The sequence below is a fragment of the Maniola jurtina genome, chromosome 4, assembly GCF_905333055.1.
Source record: "Maniola jurtina chromosome 4, ilManJurt1.1, whole genome shotgun sequence".
NCBI classification, from domain to species: Eukaryota; Metazoa; Arthropoda; class Insecta; order Lepidoptera; family Nymphalidae; genus Maniola; species Maniola jurtina.
This window is the reverse complement of record NC_060032.1, coordinates 3322010-3340026: the sequence shown is the minus strand read 5'-3', so window position 1 is coordinate 3340026 and position 18017 is coordinate 3322010. Positions and strand designations below refer to the sequence as shown.

General features: G+C 35.5%; 3 protein-coding genes across 3 annotated transcripts; 1 reads left to right on the top strand and 2 right to left on the bottom strand.

Annotated features, from left to right (window-relative positions):
- The first annotated feature begins 1898 nt into the window (after window positions 1–1898).
- On the top strand, window positions 1899–2561 carry LOC123864226. The gene has a single exon (XM_045904512.1). It carries the CDS (start codon window positions 1899–1901, stop codon window positions 2553–2555), a length of 657 nt encoding a protein of 218 aa, XP_045760468.1. The 3' UTR covers window positions 2556–2561.
- Window positions 2562–6540: 3979 nt separating this feature from the next.
- On the bottom strand, window positions 6541–12153 carry LOC123864208. The gene is made up of 8 exons (XM_045904483.1): window positions 12092–12153; window positions 11104–11208; window positions 9364–9520; window positions 8670–8815; window positions 8537–8597; window positions 8345–8462; window positions 7375–7470; window positions 6541–6825 (listed from the first exon to the last, which is right to left on the bottom strand). The coding sequence occupies exons 2-8, from the start codon at window positions 11198–11200 to the stop codon at window positions 6724–6726; spliced, it is 777 nt and encodes a 258-aa protein (XP_045760439.1). The 5' UTR covers window positions 11201–11208; window positions 12092–12153; the 3' UTR covers window positions 6541–6723.
- Window positions 12154–13202: 1049 nt separating this feature from the next.
- LOC123864415 lies at window positions 13203–16292 on the bottom strand. The gene is made up of 5 exons (XM_045904811.1): window positions 16216–16292; window positions 15547–15607; window positions 14790–14898; window positions 14091–14204; window positions 13203–13289 (listed from the first exon to the last, which is right to left on the bottom strand). Exons 1-5 carry the CDS (start codon window positions 16223–16225, stop codon window positions 13230–13232), a joined length of 354 nt encoding a protein of 117 aa, XP_045760767.1. The 5' UTR covers window positions 16226–16292; the 3' UTR covers window positions 13203–13229.
- Window positions 16293–18017: the final 1725 nt, after the last annotated feature.

The following is an 18017-nucleotide window of genomic DNA, read 5'->3' as shown; positions in this document are numbered from 1 at the left end:
GCAAACAGTCTGTTTATTGGCTCAAACTCAAAAATTCAGCCAATCACAACAAAGAAAATATTGTAATAATGATTGATGCAGCTTTCTGTAATTGAAAACAAAATATTTGACATTAACTTGAATGTGACAGTGTTTTCCGAATAGGGTTGCCAGAGGCCCCGTATTTTACTGGTTACCCCGTATTTCGGGATACAGAAACCTGGCTGGCGAAATCAAACACTGACGTTATGTCCAGTAGAAAGAATATTTTCCTTTTGTGGCAATGCGTAGCCGAAACCCACTCGATATTGATCATGGTCGTAGCCAAGGCAGCGGGGCTTGGTTTGAGGATGTAAGCCTTTTTTTATACAAGTTAGCCCGTGACTTTAATCTTTTCTAGTGGTAAGTGATGATGCAGTCTAATTTCTTGGCCGTTAGGGCCATACTAACCATATAACTAGCCATGACCGAAGCCTCCCACCAGATCAGAAATGTTGAAATGGCGACTGCGCCTGGGAAGCCGTCAAAAACCTAAGCCTAAAATAATACTTACACTATTTCTTGCATTTGCTTACCAATTTTTTTTGGAAATATATCAAACATTTCGCGCTCACTTCACTCGCGCTTTGAATTTGTATTACTTGGTGTAAACTCCGCAATTTCGTTTGCATGAATTTAGATTTTAAAAAATTCCGTGGGGGATTTTCCGGGCTAAAAAGCCGCCTAAAAAAAAATGTCTGGGATGCAAGTTACCTCTGAATAGTAAGTACCAAAATTTTGGTAAAGAAGATGGGCCATGAAAGGGTAGATAGGCAAATAGATATACTGTCGTATTCGTAATATTAGTATGGATAGGAAGCTTTAAAAATATAATCTTGCTATGGCTAAACTCGTTTCCCTTTCACTTTAATTTTTTCTGTATTGAACCAAAAACACTTACGCTCACTGCGCTCGCGCTTTTTTATTGTTGTATTTTATCTCACTGACAAATTGAAAGGCAAAATTCCACTAACCAGGTAATTAGCCCATAAAGTTGAGCGAATGTTTTTTTCCTCATGACAGGATTCAGTTCCGGCCCTGATAAAACCTCTCCCGCAATCGATTCCTGGCTACGGCCATAGTATTGATACTGTGAAGGTGGAATTACAAATTAAATGTAATTTTAAGTTGAAATGAAAAGATTGTATGCATGAAATGTATAACATTTTGCTTTACAAAACTTAAGAGTTTTTAAAAGCTATTTAAATAAATAAATCTTTTATTTAAAACCACATTGCAAACACAGTTCACCAATCAAGACACGGCAACATACGGAGAAAAAATACAAAACTTACAAATAAACTAAAATATCTAAATAGGCTTTCCATGCATTTCAGAGAGAACCACCGCCTATTTCTTTAAATACTTCAAATTTTCAAATTTCTTCAAATCTAAACCCCGTATTTTTGATGGTGGTAGCCTGTAAATCAAAAAGAGGCAGGTGGCAACCCTACTACTTCCTAGACAGAATTTAAAAATTGTTTTCATTACTCGGTATGCCTACTGCCATAGTGTGACAGAAAGTGTGACGGTAGTTGTGACCTCTGATTGGCCGACTCTCTTTCACTATTTGCTAAAATTGATGATTGCAACAACAATTTTTTCTTTTTTGTAATCGAAAACAGAACACGGACGTCAAACAGGTTGACTAATTGCAATCATTTCTGACCGGCTAACATTGTTCCGCTAGTGGCTCAAACTCACTGTCGCAGCAAGAACATGGTAAATTCAGCCAATCACAGCAATTTCAATTGGTTATCACAAATGTACCGATCTAGGAACCGAGAATGCACGAACCAGGGCAGATAGAGATAAGAACAATAATATCATACGTAGGAAATCGACGGGGGATCGTTGACAACGATAGCCTTAAAAGCGAAATGCGTGAACTTAATGAGGCATTGCAGTTTCATAGTGGAAAGCTAGACGAAGTCGTGGAGTGTATGGACGCATTTAAACAAACCATTAAAGTACTCGAAAGGAAAAATGTGGAGCTAACCAATAAAAATAATAACCTAGAAACTCGTGTTGGAGCCCTCGAGCAAAGGTTACAAGAAATCGAGCAAGAAAAGCTTACAAATTCAGTGGAGATTGCAAATGTACCATACCAGAGCATAGAAGCGGACAGTAAAATATTGGAAAAGGTGGCCCTGAAACTCCAACTACCCACTGGAGGTATAAAAAGCTCACGAAGACTCCAAGGGAAGAAAGAACAACCGCCGAACATTAGAGTGGAATTACAAGACGAATGTACTCAAGAACAATGGATTACGGCTGCTAAAAGCATCAAAACTATGGTAGTGGACCTTTGCCCCTCCGAGAAAAATAATAAGAATATAGTTTACATTAGTGAAGCAATGACGAAAACCAACAAGACTTTACTGTGGAAGGCTAAGCAAGAACTAAAGATTAACCAGAAATTCAAGTACGTATGGTTTAAAAAAGGATTCGTAAAGGCACGCAAAGACGACGGTTCAAAAACCTATATTTTACGAACAATGGCGGATGTAAACGCCCTCATAAAGAACAAATCATAGGCATTATCTGTTAGTCATATTATTTCATTAAAAAAAAAAAAGTTATACCTGCGTTTTAATATGGACAGTTCACTAGACGAAATCTACGAATTATAGGACTGTATGAATATTAATGACTTTTTAAATAACATCTCTAATACAAACATAAACCTATTGTGTGTACATTTCAACATTAGATCTCTTATAAAAAACTTCGCCACGCTTAAACAGTGTATACTTACTTCAAATAAATGTATTGACGTAGTTATCCTCACCGAAGCTAATATATCTGATAAAATTAGTTGCCTTTATCATAAATATAAATGGCTATCAAATGTTCACAGCTCTAAGAAAGTCAAGAAGGGGCGGTGGCATTATCGTTTATGTACGTAATAAAAACAAATGTAGCATAAAAAATATTAGAACAAACTACTTCGAAAATATATTATTTACAATAACCACCCCTTCTAACTACACTGCGAACATTTGTGCTACTTACCGTCCTCCTAATACAAGTAAAAATCTATTTATCGACGAACTCTTTACCACTATTGATAAATTCGCAAAAACCACAGATTTTTACTTTCTAGGAGATATTAACATAAATCTGAGACTAGACAACCCTATAAAACATAAATACAGTAACATGCTGCACAGCCTAGGCCTTATGTGTGGGATCACTGCACATACTAGGATTGAATTATGTAATGGCAAAATAAGCAAATCGTGTATAGATCACATTTATGCTCGATCCCGCACACAAGACCTGTATACGGCGGCGATCGGTACGACACTGGCTGACCACCGGGCGGTGATACTCGCTTGCCTCGGCGCTCGAGCACAGGATGTTCCGAAATATAGAACTTGTCTTAACAACCAAAAATTATTCTCATCATTAGAACAGATAGAATGGGGGCCTACAAATAACATGACGTGTCCAATATCTATATATAATTACCTAAAGACTAGACTTACGGAATGCTACAAAAAATCTGAATATAAAATAAAAATAAAACCTAACAACGTACGAAGTCAAAACGTATGGATCAATAAAAAAATTATTCAAGCATGTGAGTATAGGGATGATTTGTTCATAAAATGGATAAAAAACACAAATGATCTAATCGCAAAACAAAAATACAATAAAGCCCGAAACTACGCGAATATGTTAATTAAAAAAACTAAAAATAAAACCACAAAGTCGGACATCATCGCAAACAAAAATAACCCTAAAAATCTATGGAGTATATTGAATAGGCTAACTGGCAAAATGAAGTCTTCAATAGACGAAGTACTGCAAAGTACCTTTGGTGGTCATTGCAAAGACATTGCAAACAATTTTGCGGATACGTTTAACAATAGCGTCAAACGGATAATTCCTAAATGCTCCGAACCATTGCTCGATAATTCAACATATAGCTCTTCAGCAAATGTCACCATGCGCTTTAAGCCTGCAGATCCCAAATCAGTAGAAAAAATAATTAAATCTCTAAACAGTAATAAAGCACCAGGAGTAGATCGGATAAGAGCTATTGACATAAAGATGCTAAGTGAAAAAATTAAAGCAATCCTATCGAACCTGATAAATGCAAGCGTAATTACAGGTAAGTATCCCACTGAACTAAAAACTGGCATTGTAAGACCAATACATAAAAAAGGTAGTAGGTTGGATTGTGATAATTATAGACCGATAACGATATTACCTACGGTTGACAAAATAGTCGAAAAATACATAAGTAATCAAATACACAATTTTTATGATAGCAATGACATACTAACAAACAATCAATATGGATTCCAACCACGTAAGAACACTACTCAACTGCTTTCAGCATTCACAGATAGTATATACAAACATATTGACAATAAAAAGCATATTCTGGCCGTATTCATTGACTACAGCAAGGCTTTCGATACATTAAGACATAATAAACTATTGCAAACCTTAGAAGACAATGGAATTAGAGGTAAGCTACTCACATGGTGTGAAAACTACCTGCAAGAAAGATCTTACAGGGTAAGAGTTGGTGACGAGGATAGTCTTCCAGTACAGGTAACGGAAGGAACGGCACAAGGATCTGTACTAGGACCTTTGCACTACCTTACTTACGTAAATAGTCTGTCCAACACCATAAAGAAGTGTGAGATCTACCAATTTGCAGACGACACTTGTTTAGTTGCCGCGGCCGACAATATAGAAGAGGCGCTCACGCAACTTCAAGCTGATTTCGACTCGCTGGCAAAATGGTCTCACGACGCTGGGCTGGTGCTCAATGCCAGCAAAACTAAACTGATATACATTAGCACCAGCCACAATAGAAGCTCGTACAAGCCTAAACTAATAGCGCATAATCACCATTGCCTTCATGTGAATACCGCTAAGAATCTGACACCTTGTACCTGTGATGCAATCGACGTAGTTGACAAGCACACCTATCTTGGGCTTGTCATCGACAGTCGACTTAACTGGACAGACCACGTAAACCATGTATGTGACAGGCTTAGAGGGATTTTAGCTAAATTTTCGCTAATAAAATCTAAAATACCATACAAAACTCTCTTATTACTGTACATATCTTTGGCTGAATCAGTTATATCATATGGGTTGTCAAGCTACGGGAGAACATACAAAACTCACCTGGATAAAATATTTGCACTTCAAATACGCATCCTAAAGCAAATAGTTCCAAATAAAATCAAATTAGCTCATAAAGATGATTACCGTAAACTATTTGCTTTCTGCAAAATAATACCAGTACATGAAAAAACAGAACTGACATTATTACTTGAACAATATTTTAATGAAAACTTAAGGAAAGTGCAGACCCCATATTCAGCTCGAAGAATTGACAACCCTAAACTCCTCTTACCTAAATATAACAACTTATATGGAAAAAGAAGATTGAATTACGTCATACCTAACTTAATTAATCAGCTCCCTAAGTCATTAACCGACGTAATAAATCAAAAAAATATAAAAGTTAAATTAAAGGAATACTACCAACAAATTATAATTTCGAAGTATAATAATTAAACTGTATATTATGCAGTTTAATTATTGTACCTATTTAATTTTGTAAATAACGTGCCATAATTATCGAAATATTGAATTTAGAAATAAATATCTACTTGCTACTATAACTAACACTTACTAATAATATTAATATCTTAATTCACTAATAATACTAACAACTAAACTTACTTATAATACTTATAACTTGCAAATAATAATACTAACAACTTAACTTACCACTAACTTATACTAATATCAAGCAATATTTAGCATCATAATTGATAGTTGAATTACTTGACCTAAACATTGCACTTAGGTACACAAAACAAAATCATCCTGTACAAAAGTTATAAATCACACACGAAGTAGTGTTAGTAAGATATCATATTACATGAAGTAGTGTGAGTGAGCGTCAACTGGTTTTACCACGTCTTACGCTATTTGCACCATCCTACCTACCAACTTTTTTTTTTATCTACCTACATATATTCATAATTCTTATTGATAACCCATATTTAGCCTAATGTTAGTTTATAAGTTTAGTAGTAAGTACTAGTAGAAATTGTTATACTAGATTAAATTATTGTTACGTGCACTACACATTGTCGACGACACCTATAACAGGTGTGCGGAAAAACTGATCAAGTTTATGTACACACCTGTTTTGTAAAATTTGTAAAAAATTGTTCCTAAATAAATAAATTATTATTATTATTATTATTATTATAAATAATATTATACAGAAATGTAAATAAAAATCAATTCATCAAACAACAACCAAACTAAAAATCAAACTAAAATTGCGTGTAACAGATTATTTTTATTTCATAAATTATTATTTTACAAAATAAATAACTAAACATAATTTTGTCAATCAAACATTTAAAATTTAAGATGTAAAAGATATTTTTGATTTTATAAATTATTAGTTTACAAAATAAATAACTAAGTTAACTTAATTTTGTCAGTCAAACTTTAAAAATTATTGGTTTAACTAGTAATTAATTACATTGGTTATGTTGAACCACCGAATAAAAATCCAGTTTCGCAGATTTCCAATAGGTAACGTATTCTTCAGTTATTAAATTAACGAAATTGGAAAATCGGCCGTGCCCGTTTGTCTTACTGGTATAATTTATAGTACCTAAGTCAATCATGGTCGTGTGGTTAATTTTCTTAGGGAGCCACTGATGGAAGCAAGTTCCCCAAGTCCAAGTTAGCCAGAATCAAATTTCCGATGATTAGCATACCTGAGCTTAAAATGTTCGTAATATCGTCCTGAAAATAATTGTTTCATTATAAAAAAAAACTTAAGTACTCCATATCTACTGATGAACAGATTAAGGATTCGTTTCAATTCGAAAACTGTTTTTTTCTATATGCTAAAAAAGTCTTTACCAATTAATCCAAACTACACTATTATAGTGTAGTATAATATTATATTATGTCTGTCTGTCTGTCTGCATTCTTTTGAGTTCCCATACGTTTTTTACCGATTTTACCGGGTACAAATTTACAGGGATAGCTTGCATCCTGAGGGCGGAAATCGGCCCTACATTTTTTCCCGAAAATCAAAGAGTTCCCACGGGATTTTTAAAGACTTATACTTTTAACCGATTTTGGTGAAATACTACGCAGTAGCTTGCCAATCAAGGATGGAAACAGAGTACTTTTAGCACAGAATAAGTGAAATTTACAGTGTCATTGTGGAATACGCAATATTATTTCTTAAATCCATAGATTTTCATGTTTGTATAAATCTTCATACCTAATCTTACGTTTATTTTAACATCCTTTATTATTTATTATTTTGTTTGCTCAGCTTACCTCGAAATATTCCAACATTCCAGGTATCAAATTACTCAAAAATCTGGATACAAATTCACTACTGGCCTCATCGTTAAACATTCCAGTAATTACGGGCTGAAATAAAATAGGAAAACATATCACAATATTATGCAACAAAGTCCCTCCGCCGAATTCGTCTGTCTGTTCGAGCTAATCTCACAAACTATTAAAGGTTGTATATATTTTATTTCATTCAATTTTTAGGGCTCCGTATCTCCAGAGAAAAAAAAAACTTTTATAGGAATACTTCGTCGTCTGTCTGTCTGTCAGTCCATACGTCTGTCTATATAGAGTATTCCTGTTGACCTAAAATCTTGAAACTTGACAGGTAATAATCAAATTTGACAGGTAGTAATTAATGTCTTTAAAAAAAAAATTTGAGCAATGTCTTATAGCACAAGTAAAGGGAAAAATCCAAAAACCGTGAAGTTGTGGTTCATCACAAAGTGTAATTTCTTGTATGATGGTACGGTACTCTTTGTGTGTGAGTCTCCCGAGTAGGACGTGGACGTGTGAGCCACTGGGCTATGATGGCTTTAAATCATGCCAATATTATAAATGCATAAGTGTGTCTGTCTATCCGCTAGCTTTTCACGGCCCAACAGTTTAACTGATTTTGATGAAATTTGGTACGGAGTTAGCTTACATCCCGGGGACGCAGGCTACTTTTTATCCCAGTAAATGAAAGAGTTCCCACGGGATTCTTAAAGGCTCATTAGTTTACCCGATTTATATGAAATCTGGCATAAGGGCAGCTTGCGTCCCGAAAATCAACATAAGCTATTTTTTATCCCGAAAAATCAAAGAGTTCTCACGGGATTTTCAAAAACCCCTTGATGATGTTGAACCAAAATCCACGAGACTTCATCCGCGTGGATTTTGATTCATCATCATCTAGTAATTCTATAAAACAAGAAGCTTTAATAATAATAATTAGAAATGTGGGTACCTCAAAAGAATCAAGTGTAAAGCTGATTCGGCAAGCAGTAATGGTGGCAAATACACCGTTGTCACGCCGAAGGCCGACTGTAACATGGCCCTTAACTCTAGCATTTGATATAGTTAATCTAAAAAAAAAACATTAATACTGTGTGTGTTTTTTTTGAGGGTCTGAATTAGTACAGGGATCCATTTGACTTACTTCATGTCACCTTTTCCATAAATATCACCACCAAAAATTCTCAAAAATAGCGCGTAGCTGCCTGAAAAAAGTTTATTTTTGATAAGTCCCTACTCATCCATACTAGTAATAGTATAAATGCGAATAACCATACTTGTCTCAACGTCAATGGCTGGTATCACAACATTGAAGTCCAGTCTTTGACGCAATGGTATTAGGCTCGCCATTGATAGCCGGATATCATCCACACGGAATGTACTGATGCCCCTTACGATCATATCGTTCAGTGTGATGAACGCCCTGCAAAGTACATTAGACAGCTTTGTATGTATTGTAATGTATGTATCCTATTTTCATCCTTCATGGTTTTAAAATCTCATGAAAACGTAGATGAGATGAAGAATGAAAAACTGGTCAAGTGCGAGTCAGACTCGCACACAAAGGGTTCCGTGCCATCGTACAAGAAATAACTTTGTTTGTGATATAAAAACATGGTTTTCAGATTTCGCCAATACTTGTACTATAAAACATTGCTTTCCGCAAAGGCGGCACAAGACCGTGGTGTGTTGATGTCCCTACAAGAGACTGACGGCTGTATTCACAATCATTACTATGAGGTCTCACAGTGCACTCGAACGCATAGTGTAGGTTCCACCAATCAGATCATTGTAAATTGACGTGGTACAGTAATCCGATTGGTGGAACCTACACTCAACACTGTGCGTTCGAGCGCACTATGAGACCTTATAGTAACGTTTGTGAATACGGGTGTTAGGTATATCAAGCAATAGACGTCCGTCGGTTGAGGATGAAAATAATGGTGTTAACTGTTAACTATATCAGCTCACCCCGGTAGAGGCAGAGTTTCATCATCTAAGTGGATTCTCCCAACGACGAGAGGGTCCAGGGGTGGAATCGTGTCAGTGCCATCAACCATCAACTGCCTGAGGCTTTCCAATAAATCCAAAATGGCGGTCTCTATTGGCCCATTCCTTTCGCCGACCGCTGAAAAAAAAAAACATTTCGTAGGCATCACAAGGGATCAATACCCATATTATAAATGCGAATGTTTTGATGGTTGGGTCATTGGTTTGTCCTTCAATCACACCGCGGAGCAATGCATTTTTTGCAATAGTTATGGACCTGGAGAGCCACATAGGCTACTTTTTATCCCGGATAACCAAAGAGTTCCCACGGGATTTTGAAGATTAAGGTATTCCGTAAGTTATATCTGTGCAATAAATTACGTTGATCCGTTGCTCCATTGTTACGGTGTGATTGAAAGATAAACCAACAAACCAGCAAACAAACAGTACATACTTTCTTATTAATTAACCCCCGACCCAAATAGAGGGGTGTTATAAGTTTGACGTGTGTATCTGTGTATCTGTGTATTTGTTTATCTGTGTATCTCTGTATCTGTATATCTGTCTGTGGCATCGTAACTCCTAAACGAATGAACCGATTTTAATTTAGTTTTTTTTTGCTTGAAAGGTGGCTTGATCGAGAGTGTTCAAGAAAATCGGTTCAGCCGTTGGAAAGTTATCAGCTCTTTTCTAGTTTTCCTATAGAGGTTTTTGTGTCGGCGGTTTTTTAAATTTTGAGTTATTATAATATTAGTATTATAGTAATCATTCACGTTTGATTAAATTTTGGTCAGCAAATATACAGTAGGTATGTCTAATTTCATTAATCGTAGTCATCGATCATTTGAAATAAAGATAACATTACAAGTTGATTTAATTAATGATGATAAACAATCACAAAAGTTAAGTTCATATTTCCGTAAGTACCCTACTTATTAAAGCACTAGTCACACAGAAGTCTATACTAGGACCGTGTTGCGCATATGGTGACAGAATGAAATGCGCAATATTTCAAAAGGACTTCGTCTGTGTTAGTGTTAGCTGGCGGGCGTGCTCTGCCTTTTTGGATTGTTTTTTTTTTTGTTAAAACTGACTGGAAAGCGCTCTAAGGGGGTGCCGTGCGTATGTCGGCGACTGAACGCCGGCACAGACGGGGTACATACTTGTATAGTTTAGCTAACTTGTTACAAATAAATAACTACAAACTTGACATTGGCTATTCTTTGTAAAGCCAGACGAGTTATCAGTAATTATCAGTAATTAGTGCTCATGACATTGAATTTATTGATACACTTCATAATTTTTCTGAAGAATTGCTGCACACACTGCTACTTAGTACTAAATTGTAGATAAGATAGTGATAGTAAGATAGTAAGATACATTTAAGATGTCTATTTCAAGCATATACCTTCATTTTTAGGGTTCCGTACCTCAAAAGGAAAAACGGAACCCTTATAGGATCACTGTTTTGTCTGTCTGTCTGTCTTTCTGTCAGTCCGTCCTTCCGTCGTGTCTGTCAAGAAAACCTAGTTGTGTTGTGTCCCGTTGACCTAGTTGGCAGGTTGCGCAAGTAAAGGAATAAATCTGAAAACCGTGAATTTGTGGTTGTGTGTGCCCATAAGTGCGAATAAGACTATACCTATTGTATTTTTAAATGTTTTATGAACATGCTGTGGGCGTAACTTAAAATATTAAATAAATAATAATTGCAATATGCCTTACCAGTGTCTATTTGTTCCAAATTAACCTTCTGCTCAGAAACTAAAGGCCCTGCTGTCACAAAACCTATAAGGGTGACGAAAAGTAACGCTGCGCGCATTTTGATACCTGAAATAAACAGTTTTATTTTGCCTAACTTTCGTAACTCAACCCACCGCATCGCCACAAAAGCCCCATTAAAATTAAGTTAATAAAATAACCACTGCCAGCTCACTACTGAAAACGGGTCTCCTCTCAGAATGAGAAGCGCCATAGTCCATCATAATCATTATCAACCCTCAACGGCTCACTACTGAACACGGTATCCTCTCAGAATGAAGAGGAGTTAGTCACCACCGCGCTTGTCAAACTTGAGTGTGGATTGGCAAACTTCACCCACCTTTGGGAGAACTCTCCTGGCATGCAATTTTCTCACGATGTTTCCGTTCACCGTTAATGCAATAAGCATTTTAATTGCCTTAACGCACATAGCACCGAAAAGTTAGAGGTACATGTTCGGGCTATTACCTCTACTCAGGTCCTGAGCCTCAGTAGAGGTAATAGCCATTGTCGTTTTTATACCGCTGTTAATTTTTTTTTTTCTAACATTGTCAAAGGTATGTAAATTTTACAAAAAGCAAAAGTTCATTCGAATCTTTACCCCTAAAGTGGGAGAACCTTATATTCATCTTGCCCTTATTAGCTTCCTCTTATCAAAATAAAGGGTTCTTTCAACTATTTATTTATTGTTGCTTATTTATATTCACTGTAATTCATAATTTTTTTTACAGCAATCATTACGTCTATTTACTATTTTTATAAAAATAAAATAAATTTATCTACTTATATGATATTAAAACTCAAATAAGAAATTAAAATATTTAAGTTTTTAGTGCATATATTAAATGCAGCATAAAAAAGGAACCAATGCTATATTAATATAATTAATGGTTAAATTCCGGCATTGTCTTTTATATTAGTTTATCAACAGATGACTAGATGAAAGACTTACCGATAGCAAAACTAATTACAAATAATTAACGGTAAAATAAATAATTAAAACGTACCTACTTGTACACCGACAATAGAATATTACTTGATAAAAACAGGTGTAATCAAAATTATTTACTTACCTTTTATCAAGTACTTTGTCCTAAATACAGGATGTTAAAAAACCCCTATTAAGTAATTGAATTAAGAACTATTTTGACATAAGCTTTGAATATATTCATGTCGAGAGAAATAATATACCTAAACCTCGATTTGATCCCTTAGGGATATGATGAAATCGCGGCAGGTCTTAAAATAACATCTCAATTTAATCCTTTCCCTATTGCTTTCCCTAAACAAATCTAGTGAAATGATAAAATACTGAGCAAATGTGGTGGCGGAACGAGCTAACTTTCTTTTTCCCAAAAAATCTAGTCTATTGAAACACTTGCTAATGATAATTATAATAATCCATAAACATGTTTATTCTAATCTAACTTAACGTAACTTTAGATTTTGGCACTCAGATATCGGTCTGAGTCATATTCGATTTAATCGCAAATTCCCTCGCACTTTTGGGTAAAATTATCATACTGGCTGATGCCCGCGACCTCGTTCCCGTGGGTATAAGTTTTTTTAATAGGACAAATTCAAGTATTCGCCTAATAAAAGCCGTTTGACTCAAGTAAAAGCAACTCCCAAAACTATTTCATGATAAATCAGTAGGTACCCGGACTGACTGACTGACTGACAGAATGCACAGTCAACCTAGAGATTTGAAACTTGAAGATAATAATTCTTGAGTACTCCTAGGAGTGTTCTAAAAAGGCATTTTCAAAGTTCCAGTGGAATTTTTAAAAACCTAAATCCATGCGAACAGAGTTGTTCGTTAGTTTCATATTCATGACACATAGAGAAAATAAAACGAAATGTGACAAAAAATATTTTTATTTTATTAATAAAATACATTACATATAAATAATTAATTATTAATTGAAAAAGCCCAAGTTGGATATTTATACCACAACAGGCTCTACCACCGGTTCGGAAAATAAATTCTACTGAGAAGAGCCGGCAAGAAACTCAGCAAAATTATAATAATATTAATAAAATATAATCAATATTTAGGCACTAAGTTGCTTCAAAATAAATCCTGATGTTTACCAGAAGCAGTTAACAAGCCGTCTGATTCCTTCACCGATAATTGTGTTGATTACATACTGAAATAGAAGAATGTGTTAAAAATATCATGAAATAAATTAATGTAGGTACATAACATTATAATCTATCATATAAATTATCAATCAACCATATTTTTTTGGAAGTGACAACTTCTTTAGGTACCTTGGATGATTGTGGAATAAGTAAAAATTTCAAGGTCGCGTCACCGACATGCTAATGTTACTATCATCTGTAACTATAAGTATGAATGAAGTGTTGCGCGCATTATTTGCGCTTTCAATAATATACCTGCCTATATCTGTTTATAATATCTTGTTTTATACCTAGGTAATACAATTAATTTGAAAATCCAAAAAAAACTATCAAGTCCGATATACTAACACTACCACTTATTGAGCGGAATTTACATTACGAAATTAGTGGCATGAAATTAGTTTCACGACATTAATTTCACTATCAATTGCACGTGTAAACGTCTAATTTCGTGATACATGCATCTAATTTCGTAATGCCTAATGCCTATGCCATGCATTACTCTGAACTATGTCGCCTGCGCGTCAGTATACGCTTAGCCTTATACTGAGTGTCCTGTAGTAGGCAAAATGCACAATATCAAAGACTTAGACTAAAGTTCACAGCGTTGGCTAAGTGCCCGTTGGCAAACTTCACACGCGTTTGAGAGATTATGGAAAATTTCAGGCATATGGGTTTCCTCATGATTTCGTAAAGTTAAAAAATATTATTTAATTGCTTGACAAAACGTGGCAATCCAGATATATCCCGGGTGAAACGGGGTTGGCCCAGTAGATAAATATAAAAATGGATACTCATACACTCACATAGTATTTGTCCAAGTAAAGGGGAATATTCCAGTTAAAAAAGTTGTTCACGCGCTGTGAGAGATCACGTGGTATCAGACATCCCAGGCTTTTCCATACCACTCTCAAGTTTGACTGAAATAAATAATAAATTAAAAGAAAAGCCCCGAGACATTCACTGACTAACTTATCAACGCCAAATCCTTGGGCCTCCAGCCTAGAAAACTGAAATTTTGTACAGAGTTTCCTTTTATAATGTAGAAAAGGAAAAAGACTGGATTGTTTGAATTTCCCACGCGAGCGGAACCGAGAGTAATCACTAGTAATATTATGATTTCAAATTTGGTATGTTTGTAACTAGTCGCTGTCATAACTTCGTCCGGGTTTCTAGATTTTTGTTTTCAGCTACAGCATTTTTAAAAATCTAGGTATGTCCGCGTGGACGAAGTTATAGCCAAAAGCTAAAAAAATTGCTCAAGTGCGAGTTGGACTCGTACGCTCTCGTATATCGTAGAAGAAATACGCTTTTTTTTAACTTTTCAAGGTGGCATATTGAAATTTTATTATTTGGCGTTCAGCGCCAATAGAAATACACATTTTGTAAAAATTTCAACTCTATACGCAGTACGGTTCACGAGATTAGGTATGGCCTGTAGACAGACTGACGGGCGGATGCTTGAATCTTAAAAAATGAAGTTAAAAAATTTAAAAAAAAATTACATCAATGCTTCCCACTCTGAAGTTCACATCGATGTCGATAACCGTGACAGTGCCTGGTTCCAATAACAGAAGAGCGTCACCTCTCAAGCAGATATCACAAACTTTGATGCTGTAATATAACAAAATATGATGTTAGATAATAATAATATAATATAACAATGAATGCTGATTGGCGTAACAGTGCCTGGTTCCAAGAACAGAACAACGTCATCCGCATCACTAAATTCAGCGACTACAATAGAGAGAGAGAGAGAGATACAATTAAAAATAATTATTTAATATATCCTACATATAATAATCAATTAAATTTGTTATTGTATAAATTTAAAATTGTACTTGTTTGCATTGCATGTCGGAAATTGTTAGAGAGCTCTCCATAATTAGTTTTTTTTTTCTTTCTTAAATCTGGCTTTACTCTGATTAGCCAATGTCAAGTTTGTGATATTTTCAAGTTATTGAATTTATACAAGTATGGACTCCGTCTGCGCCGGCGCCCGCCGACATACGCGCGGCGCCCCTTTAGAGCGCTTCCCAGTCAGCTCCACCACCAAAAAACACCAACTAACACAAAAACCAGCCACTCTTAACAAAAAAAACACTCTAAACAAGCACAGCACGCGCGCCAGCAAACGCCATCGCAGACGAAGACCCCATAAATAGTTGAGAACTTACAATTATTATGTACACAGACTATGCAGTAAACGAACATGACCATCAATATCAAATCTCTGTGAATAAAGAAAGCTTTAGTACCCACCTGCCTGCCACTACAAGTTCACCCCCTCTATCTCCAATAACTACTCGTAAAACATGTTTACCTGTAACGAAAAACACTTTTGTAGTGAAACAAGGCCATGGCTGCGTCACCGACATGCTGTTATTAGCTTTTAAAATTTGTGCCTTATCGCAGTCCAATTAGGTTCAATTTTAATACTATATTTATAGCGTTTTTTACTAGTCGACAAATAACAGACTTAGTCGTTTTAAAGTGTTACTAATTTCAGTTTTTTTTTATTGTTATAGAACCTTTGTTGTGGGATGATTTTTAATAGTACATCTGTAGCTATAAGTATGACGTGTTGCACATATGATATGCGCGTTTCATAGTATACTTTTTGATAAGTACTACATTAAGTTTGAAAATTTAAAAAAAAAACACTGTTATCTGTCGGTTTCGCGTTTAACTGCCAATTTTCGATGAGTAGTTACCTCTCAACAATGCAAAACTCTCAAGATGCAGGTTTTCTCACGATGTTTTCTTTCAGTGTTGAAGCAAGTGATATTCATGTGCGTAAAACGCACCTAACTCCGAAAAGATAAAGGCCCGGGATCGAATCCCCGACTCTCGAATAGCGGGCGGACGTTTTAACCACTAACCTATCACGGCACGGCAGACAAGGTACTTACGTATCAATAAATCACTTACCAACGGACATACTGAGTTCTGGCAAGCAAATATAAAATTCAAGTTTTCTAAAGAAAATGTTGTAGTGAACATGTTTGATAACCATGTTACTAAGGCCAGTGATTTTCAAAGATTCGAAAAATCCCTCGACTTTAACCAACCTACAAACAAGAGAAAAGTTAACGAAAGAGTCATGGTAAAAACGAAACCGACTTATTTTAAAAACTAGCTGATTCCCGCAGCTTCGCCCGCGTGGATTGGTCAGATCCCCTGCAGCATCAGGATTGAGGAGTTGGAATCCAATTTTTTTATGAAACAATGTCGCAAAGTTCCTCTATGTAAAAAGAAATGACGCAAATCGGTTCAGAAATCTCGGAGATTTCGATGTACATAGGTAGAAAAACACAACTCCCTTTTTAAAAGTCGGTTAAAAAAGTAGCCTATGTTACGCCCTGGTGAATCCTCTATTTGTCTGTGAAAATCCCGTCAAAATCGGTTCAGCTGTTCCAAAGATTAGCCTTTTCAAACAGACAGACAGACAGACAGACAGACAGACAGACAGATAGACAGACAGACAGACAAAAATTTTAAAACCAGGTGATTCAGTTATGGTATCGTTCAAATAACCCTATGAGCTTAATATGAGGTAGTTATTACGAAATTACAGACAGACACTTCAATTTTATTTATTAGTATAGATAAAAAACATTGAGCGCGGGAGAAGTGAAACTTCATTGAAGTTGAAGCAGATACCTAAGGGTAACCAGAACTCTACCAAAAACCTAGTGATCTATCCAATACGAATAAACATTTGCCTTATCTTGTAGTTTTAGTATAGTGTATAGCGTGCAAACCTCGGGCCAATGCCCCACCTATGACGTGGCATTGACTTCGAGTTACCTATTTACAGACCGCTCGTTGACCTCTAGCGTCAGTCAGATGTTTTATTTGCAATATATTATGAGCTTTTAAAAAATGCAGGATTTTTAATATTTTTTCGTCTTTTTTATGGCACCTTATCAGTAGTCATCAGTATACTATCACCTGTCTTCGTTTTGGCTAGCGTTCTGGTTACACAAAATATTAGAATTTAGTAGTAATGAAAATGAGTCGTAGTAAGTAAAAAATCTAGATTTTAATTTATAGCAATGGCTAGGTACTTATAGATTATCGTAGCTCGTCCGTCAACACATTTTTTTTTTCGTATTCCTGAGTATAAGTTCACGGAGAGATCTAGCCATTAGGCTAGTTTTGAAATTTACTTTAACCTAAACTTATAAATTATTTTATATAATATAAAATAGTCATCATACCCATCAAGCATAACACGTTCGAAATCATAACGTTCCCTACAAAAAGGGTCCATTTCTTTTGTTCTGATCAAACGTATAAGTACGTCTATGTTATGTTTGAGCCACAAATCTACATTGCTACGTTCTTGAGTGGGAGCTATAAAAAATAAAAATGTATTAGGTTTATGTAGGTAGCGTAATTTAAAAAAAAACTTAAAGCTAGCCTTATCTAATTACTACACAAATCATGCCCGCGTGGAAAGGTGCTCAGCTCAAACTACTAGACAGATCGGGCTGAAAGGCCTGTAAATGGTTATTATGACATAGACATAAAAAAGGATTTTTGAAAATTCAAACCCTAAGGGGTAAAAATTAAAGTAGAGGTTCGAAATTTGTGTAGTCCACGCGAAAAGCCGCGGGCATACGCTTGTTGAAAAATAAAAATGTTAATTTAAATTATACGCACCGACATCTGTCTGGGGAAGTGCGGATACACTGGCGATAACCAATAAACAGGATACAACGGCAGAC

Bases quoted from the DNA above. Each gene is read 5' to 3' on its own strand.
- LOC123864226 (XM_045904512.1), top strand. From the start codon at position 1,899: ATGCGTGAACTTAATGAGGCATTGCAGTTTCATAGTGGAAAGCTAGAC.
- LOC123864415 (XM_045904811.1), bottom strand. The intron at 14,899-15,546 runs GTGGGTACTAAA...GTTATATTACAG, and splicing joins GAACTTGTAGTGGCAGGCAG to CATCAAAGTTTGTGATATCT. The intron at 13,290-14,090 runs GTGAGTGTATGA...CTTCTATTTCAG, and splicing joins TTTACTTGGACAAATACTAT to TATGTAATCAACACAATTAT.
- LOC123864208 (XM_045904483.1), bottom strand. From the start codon at position 11,200: ATGCGCGCAGCGTTACTTTTCGTCACCCTTATAGGTTTTGTGACAGCA. The intron at 9,521-11,103 runs GTAAGGCATATT...TTTTTTTTTCAG, and splicing joins TTTGGAACAAATAGACACTG to CGGTCGGCGAAAGGAATGGG. The intron at 8,816-9,363 runs GTGAGCTGATAT...TGTACTTTGCAG, and splicing joins GAAACTCTGCCTCTACCGGG to GGCGTTCATCACACTGAACG.